At 36.0% G+C, this 8754-nt stretch overlaps 1 protein-coding gene across 1 annotated transcript in view; it reads right to left on the bottom strand.

Moving 5' to 3' along the window:
* Positions 1 to 1506: 1506 nt before the first annotated feature.
* Positions 1507 to 8754, bottom strand: part of LOC126272850 (protein rolling stone-like) — a 221785-nt gene continuing 214537 nt past the window's right edge. Inside the window, exon 5 of the mRNA XM_049976062.1 lies at positions 1507 to 2465. Coding sequence (XP_049832019.1) covers positions 2095 to 2465 — 371 coding nt within the window. The 3' untranslated portion in view covers positions 1507 to 2094. The remainder of the gene's footprint in view (positions 2466 to 8754) is intronic.

The following is an 8754-nucleotide window of genomic DNA, read 5'->3' as shown; positions in this document are numbered from 1 at the left end:
AACATTGTGTAATGGAGGTGAATAATTAAATTTAATTTGGTCATTGAATAGTAAATGTGGGGTACAATTTTTTTTTTAATTGAGTAAGCTTTGCACTATTTCTCTCTTCTTGTGGGATGTCTACATATGTTCTGGATTTATGGTTCTTGTTTAAGCAGTTTGGCTTCTTTAATCCCCTGCTTCTATGGCGTTCTCTGAACCTATTGCACATATTGATCCTCAAGTCTGTCCAGCATAGCAGGACTAACTTTTTTTCAGATCATCTTATAAACCCCATTTTTCATCATGGTGTGTTGTTTATCTTTTGAATTGAAGGTAGACCTAACTAACATATGAGAGACAGAAAAACAGAGAAATCCGTTGCCTTTAAAATGTCCTACCAGAAGTTTTGCCTATAATACGTAAATTACACTGTTTGTGTTTTTCATGAGTACAAAACGATTTGGCTTGCATCTTCACTTTTATTGACCATGTTGTCAACAGTATTTGACTCAGATTCATTATTTGTAGCTACTGATTTTACTGTATTAAATTCTCAGTCATAGTCTTGGGACATGGGGATAGAAAGGAGATGGTGAGTTATGTGATAGAATGCTGCAAGTTTGTACGCTGTTGGACACTGAGCGGAAGTTGGAATGAATGTGTCAATAAAGGAGTCCTCCTGATAAATTTTATATTTATGTTGCTTGTATTCTGTATGTTGATGTCTAGGAAATAAATGTTGCAACCCCCTAACTCCATAATGACCTTTATTTTAGTATGGCACTGGTTCATATTTTCTAATCACTTTTGGAGTTGTCTAATGGAGACTTTCCACATACAGAGAATATCATTGACATATCTATACTAATACACACTAATACACACAGTGTACCAGTGGTTTGTTCATAAGAAAATCTGTATCCCACTTGTCCAGGAATATTTCTTCTTGGAAAGAAGTAAAGATGAGTCCATTGCCAGACCGTCTGTTTGCTTATGATAGCTCCTTTGGAAGCAGAAATAATTTTGATTTAAACAACATTCTACTGTATTAACTTTGCTCAGCTGCTGTTCTGTATTAAGGTGGTGTAAATATAATGATTGTGACAATATCTATCCCATCTTTCCCAGTTGTACTTGAGAGCAAGCTGCATACATCAATAGAAATTAATTTTGCATTTGTCTCAATCTTAACTTCTGTTAACTTGTTTACTAAATATACATTGTTCTTGAAGTTCAGTTTTTATTTATTTGTGCATTTTAATACTTTGTTTAGCATTCTTACTTTGAAAATGTGTATTCAATAAGTCACACAATTAAGGAGACAGCAATAAATAAAAGTTTAAGTTACAAGAAAACCACTGAAGTATATGCAACTGCAATACTGGAGGTGTTACTCAATTTCAAAAAAACTACATCTTTTAATTCATTGACAGATATAAAGAATAACAAAGAGTGAGGGAAACGTCACTCAGAACTGAGGACTGGAGAAACAACTGAGATCATTTCCCTTTCTAACAGTGTGAAAACATCCTCCTTTATTCTAAGCACTGGGTGGTTAGAAGTACAGTGACATGAATATTTTAAGCCTTTTGTTTTACAGTACATAAGACAAAAGAAGTGTGGACAGTAGAAAGTAACTCCTTGACATTAAATGGGATTGAGAGACCACATTTGGAGTGAACAATAATACAGTATTAAATGTTACAATTAAACACTAACTACAAGTGATGACAAACAACAGTCAAGTATAGAATGTACTCATTTTCACACAAACAAATATTTAATCTGTTTTGATAATTGTATGTTTAACAGATTTTGTAGAGCAAAAACAGAAAGAAAAACACAGAAAAACACAGAAAGAAAAATGTGATAAATAATGATGAGCTATTTGATTGATACAGAAATGTGAAGCAGATAACAATTCACAGATGCACAGTCTGGCTGTTCAGACTATCACATATACCACGCTATTACATTAGTTCAAACCTTTATTTAATAGGTTGTAGTTAAGAATACACCACATTCAGTGAAATACTGTAATATTATACACAGTATGTGCAGTCATTTTTATAAACACACTTGTACCCCTAGAATATCACTTAATATGATTATCTAACAAGGTATATTTGTCTCATCAAGTCTCTGAATTTGATGTGGTTTTGCAAAATGTTTACATCTTGAACTTATGACTGACAATACCGTGTGCACTACAGCAACAAATATAAGGCCCAGGAAACACGCTAAGAAAGCATAACCTGTTTTCTTCCAATTGAGAAGTGCATAAATATATGTGTGTCCAAAATTGTCAGTACCACCTGCAAGGTAGTAAATCCCATTGAAAACATAGTAAACCACTGTGAAGCACAGAGGCAAATACAAATGAGAAATCCTCATAGGATGTCCAACAATAAAGAGATCAATAGTCATCATAATTCCATTCATGGCATGCGAAAGAATGTTCACTGCATCTAGTGGATGTTGTTCTGCAACAAATTTACAACAGACATACATGAACAAGATTAATGCACAGCTTTAAGAACATAAATTCACATGAAAACAAGCGTATTTTTACATATAATTTATCTGTTCTTACTGCCGACTGCATCATGATCATTATATTAGGTTGGTGCAAAAGTTTGTAACGTTTTACCAAAAATGTAGTAAATACAAGAGATACACACAACAGAGATTTTAGTCATCAATAACATATTTTCCTTCACTATTTACAACAGTCTGCCACCACTTGGGTAACTTTTCAGTTCTGTGACTTTAGAAATCATGTGGTTTTGAGGTGAAGAACTTTTTGAGCTATGTTCAGACTGCATTTTCATCTGGAAAGGATGTTCTTGAAGGCTGCCTGATAGAGAATAGAAATAATCATCTTGATGTTGAAGCTCTTTTGTCTAACAATACCATATGTTTTAACAATAATATATGTTTTTGAGTGGGGTCTGCCTTTTCCAAAACACAATTTTGTTTTTGTCCAGACATGTTTCACTGCAGTTTCAGCATCATCAGTGGGTTTTTTATTATTATGGCTGTTAAACATAAGGAATGTTCTTTACTGTGTAAATACATATAAATATTGTTTCTAAATCATAATACAGGTTTTTGAAGAGAATATACAATTGTGTATTCGTACGTGTGGTTTTCCTGTTGTATTAAGTTTTTACAGTGACTGTTTTTCTTAACAGTTTGTCACCTGCAACTGTATACAACTTAAAGTAAGCAAAACATTTATGCAAAAACTACAATTTCTAAACTGTTATGGCTATGCCCCAGTTTCATTTTTCATCATCTTCTTCATTGTCAAGTTCTATGTATTGAGTTGTCACTGTCATCTCAACTGGCTGTTGAAGTGCAGGGAACAGCATCCAGGAGAAACTACAGCATGCTACGTTCAAGACACCTTGGACCTGTGTAAAATAGTGGATCCTAGAATGAAGGAGGAAGATAATGTTGCACATCTTGTGAAGGGCGTTGGTGAGGACATGTATCATGCCCTTCTCCTGAATGAGGTTTTGACAGCAGACGACTTCATAAAATGGTGCCGGTATATTAAGACAATGCATCAAAAAAGAATTACACACAAAAGTTTGAATGGCTTCAAAACATCGCATCGATGTCTGTGATGAAGGAAGCAACTGATTTCTCAAGTGTTCTTCATCAGATAGTGAGAGAGGAAGTTCAGGAGGCACTTGGATTGCACAGCGAGCAAAAAACCAAGAAGCTTCGAGACGTTATAAGGGAGGAAGTAAAACAGACATTGAACACAATCTCTCGTCCTTCATTTCCCTTTAAAATGGCGAAAAAGGCAAGACCCAGGTAAAGTTACTTTCCTACAATGCCGTGTGAGGAACCTGTTTGAGCACCAAGGAAGACTGACCCAGAAAAGATGAGCTCTATAACGGAATTTCCTATTCCTAAAAGTATTAGAGATGTGAGAAGCTTCCTCAGATTATGTTCTTATTACCATTGTTTTATCAAAGACTTTTGTATCAAAGCCAGGCCACTCCAGGAGTTGTTAAAAGCGTATGCTAAATTTATCTGGGGTGGTGCTCAACAAGATTCTTTTGATATGCTGCGAAAAGCTCTGATGACTAACCCTGTACTTCGCCTGTATGATGAGAGAGCATCTACAGAACTACACACAGATGACAATTGGTATGGGATCGATGCTGTTCATAGTGGCAAAGAAAGTTCATCACCAGGGCGAACATCAGCCATCGGGAGTCTGAGTATGTAGGACCGATGACTCGTTCCTGGACTAGGAGGAAACAACACCAAGACGCTGTTCTCTTGAAGACAGAGCAATGTCACAGAAGAAGATGAGAAGTACAGTCACTGTAGTATAGTGGTTATGTTGCATGGAGGGTCGCGAGTTCAAAACCCACCTGGACTGTAAAATTTTAATTTCTATATTCCATTCCAGTATATTCTAGAAGCATCCACAAACGTCAAGAATCATTGTACTGTAATGTTCTGTAACTGTATACACTATATACTGTATGTGTTCTGGCCGGAAGCAGTTAGCTCCGCACTCTTGTATGTGCAAGTGCTGAATAAACCTTCGGTAAGTGAAGTTAGTGTTCATCATTCATCTAATTACACCTTCTTCTATGTGACAATATATTTCAATATTTAAAACAAAATCACTGTTTTAACCACAAATCTATTGTAGGGATAGGTGATTGAAAACTTTTTACTGGTAGTGTATGTTTGTAAAATGGCAGTATCTGTTGGAATCTGGTAGAGTAAAGTCCAAGGAGTCTGGAGAGCAAGTGCTTCTATCACATAAAGTCAATAAACATATGGTGTGTTTGAAAGCTACTTGTGTTGTGTTAGTTCAAGGAACTTCTCTCAAGTTCCGTTAATAGTCGGCTATACTCTTCATTTAAGCTTATCAACATGCCTTTAATACTCTTACATAGGCCACACCCTGAAATTTATTCCTTCCAGCACTACTACAACTATGGAAACCCATTGGTAAGTCAACCGACTGCCACATCATCTTCAGTCATTCACCAGGGTACAGAATCATCACACCGCACACTTAGCCATTGTCGATGCTTTGATCTTGGATACACTACCTCTCAATCATGTAGTGCCTCAATGGCATTGTGTGGCTCAGTGCACCATAGTCCAGTCCCCCCATGTAGGAAACATATCTGACATACCAGAAATTTAACCTGGGTCCTCCGTATGGAAGTGTGTCCCTTTGACCACTAGGCTGCAAAGGCTGCCCACCTTGGGCTACAGTTTTCAGTAAAGATTCATGCCGTAACATACGTTCAATAATTCTTTGATTCATTATATTCTTTATTGAGCATTTTTACTTGCTAGTTCCTTAATCATTCAATGAATCATTCAAGTTGATCAGATAGAATTTTCTCTTAATTGACACTTGAAAGGACTTCAACCCTTCTGCCTTTCCATTTGTACTTATTTTGTACCGAAACAAAGATGTTGGGAACCTTTTTATGGTATCATGATTTGTATTTATTATGATAAATGGCTGTTTTTTTCCGTATGTATGTATGTATGTATGTATGTATGTATGTATGTACGTATGACTGTACGAACACTCAACTTCCTGTTTTATATGTTCTACTTTTGAAAGAGCATTTTTCTACCTCTTGAGGTGTCTTTGTCAAAGTTTAATATTTAGCCACCCAGAATGCTCATTGGTAACTGCAAAATTCCTTTAGTTTTTTATGTTGACATACTAGTTACAAAACACCAAAATAAGTGCAGTGGTAGAGGATATAGGTTCCTTGTGCAAGAATTTCACAAAGCAAGATCATGTGATGATAGTGGGTGGAGTGGAAAACAGTATTGATAGGGATCAGGGCTACAGTATTGAGTGTGACCTGGTGAAAATAGCAATGACCCATATCAATGTTAGGCTAGTGCCTGCTTTCGTGCAGCATGGACAGCCCCAGTTGAACTGCTCTGTCAGGAGGGTAAATATGGAGTTGGATCGGTTGCATACGGCAGCCTCTCTGTCAAACATTGGATTGGTTCCTGTCGAGGCTATCGATGGGGGGGATTTCACAAGGCATGGCCTACACCTCAATAGGAAAGGGAAGGGTAAACTGGCAGGGTTGCTAGCGAAATCCACAAGGGGGGACACTAGTATTCATGGATGTACCTCTTTTTTAGGCTAATATCAGTATCCAATGAGAAGTTCAGCCAGGCAGGTGCTAAAGAGGTCCAAAACTCACAAAATTCTCACAACAGGAAAGTAAATAATAATTTTACCATATTTTACCAAAATCTAGGTGGATTCAAGAAAAAAGTAGATTCTCAGAAAAGTAAAGTAAAAAAATAATATTACCATTTTTCACCAAAATATTCTGGGATTGAAGAATAAAATAGATGAGCTCCTGGTTTGTTTAGATGACATTGAATCTAATAATGAAATAGATATACTATGCCTGTCTGAGCATCACATTGTGTCTGATATGCAAAAGGTAAATATCAGTGGTTATAAACTAGCTGCACATATGAGTAGAGAGCATAAGGTGGGAGGAAGAGATGCCACATATGTCAAAAGTTATAACTTTGTAGAAAACTTAGATACAAAAAAGTTTTGTTTAGAGCAACATATAGAAGCATGTGCCTGTCAACTTAAACTAATTGTAACAGTGTATAGGTCCCCTTCAGGAAACTTTCATTTATTTATGGAAAACTTGGATGCCTTGTTGTGCTATCTGTCAGATAGGGGAAAGCAAATTATTATTTGTGGGGACTTCAATGTTGATACATTGAAAGAGTGTAATAGGAAGAATGACCTGGAAGTCTTGCTCAGTTCTTTCAATTTGACATCTGTATTAATTTTCCTACCCGGGGGGTAAAGGACAGCAGCACATTGATAGATAACACTTTTATAGATAGGTTTAAAAACAAATTCTTGTCCTGTTGAGAATGGGATTTCTGATCATGATGCTCAGCTAGTTACAGTATGTGACATAGCTCAATTCAGTAATGCAAAACTACCCTCCAAAGTTGTGCGTTCAATTAATGACTCAATAATTAGAAATTTCAGAGAAAATCTTCAGCAGTTAGACTGGGATGAGGTGTACAAGGAACCCGATGCTGATTGAAAATATAACTTATTTCATGATACACTTGTAAGAGGATCTGAAAACAGTTTCCCCAATAAAGTAGTCAAATCTAATTATAAGAAATCATGCAAAAAACCTTGGCTTAGTAAAGGAATAAAAATATCTTGTAACCACAAAAGGGAACTGTAACTAACAACAAGAAAGAGTAATGACCCAGAAACAGCCAAATATTATAAAAACTACTGTGCTACATTAAGAAAGGTTATTAAAAAGTCCAGAAGCATGTGCATCATGTCTGAGATTAATACCTCCGATAACAAAATCAAAATAATTTGGAATATTATTACAAGGGAGATATGGCAACCAAGAGTACAGGACGATGGCATCACCATCGAAAAAAATGGAAACTCGATAAACAACAAGCCGGAAGTCGAAAGCATTTTGAATAATCATTTTTTAAATGTTGTAGAGAAAATAGGATCTAAATGTTCATTAGAAGAAGAAAGGCAGTTAATGGAAGAGGCCTTACCCACACCATTTGATACAATTTAAATTCCCCCACCTCTCCTGCTGAAATTAGGAAGATAATAAACTCTCTCAAGAATAAAATCTCACATGGAATTGATGGCATTTCCAACGGGATAATAAAAGCTTGTTCCCAAGAAATATGTGGGACTCTTAGCCACATATGTAATAGCTCTCTGAAGCAGGGTATGTTCCCAGATAGACTGAAGTATGCCATTGTTAAACCACTGCATAAAAATGTGGATACATCTGATGTCAACAACTACCGCCCAATCTCTCTTCTGACAGCCTTATCCAAAATTTTTGAAAAAGTAATGTATTGTAGAGTAGCTTCACACCATTGTAAAAATAAAGTTTTAACAAAATGTCAGTTTGGTTCCCAGAATTGTTTTTCAACAGAAAATGCTATATATCCTTTCACAAATGAAATATTAAATGCTCTGAGTAACCAGAAGTCACCCGTTGGGATTTTTTGTAATCTATCAAAGACTTTTGATTGGGTAAATCATGGAATACTTCTAGATAAGCTCAAGTACTGTGGTATGAATGGGACAGTGCTCCAATTGTTTAAATCATACCTAACTGGAAGAGTGCAGAAAGTTGAAATAAGCAGTTCACATAATATGCAAAAAACTGGTGATTTCTCAAACTGGGGAACAATCAAGAATGGGGTGCCACAAGGTTCAGTCTTGGGTCATCTGCTGTTCTTAATATATATTAATGACTTGCCATTCTATGCAAAGCTGGTACTTCTTGCCAATAATACAAGTATAGCTATCACATCCAACAGACAAGAATTAACTTGTGAAATTGTAAACAATGTTTTTCAGAAAATTCATTAAGTGGTTGTCTGAAAATGGGCTCTCATTAAACTTTGACAAAACACAGTATATACAGCTACACACAGTAAATGGAATGACACCATTAATAAATATAGACTTTGATCAGAAATCAGTAGCTAAGGTAGAATATTCAAAATTTCTAGGTGTATGCATTGATGAGGGGTTGAGCTGGAAAAAAACACACTGAGGATATGCTGAAACATCTGAGTTTCGCTACTTATGCTATTAGGGTCATTGCAAATTTTGGCGATATACATCTGAGTAAATTAGCTTACCATGCCTATTTTCATTTTCTGCTTTCATATGGCATCATATTCTGGGGTAGCTCATCATTGAGT

Source organism: Schistocerca gregaria, chromosome 5, assembly GCF_023897955.1.
Source record: "Schistocerca gregaria isolate iqSchGreg1 chromosome 5, iqSchGreg1.2, whole genome shotgun sequence".
Lineage (NCBI taxonomy): Eukaryota > Metazoa > Arthropoda > Insecta > Orthoptera > Acrididae > Schistocerca > Schistocerca gregaria.
Note: the sequence above shows the minus strand (reverse complement) of the source record. Positions and strands in the feature narration are given on the sequence as shown.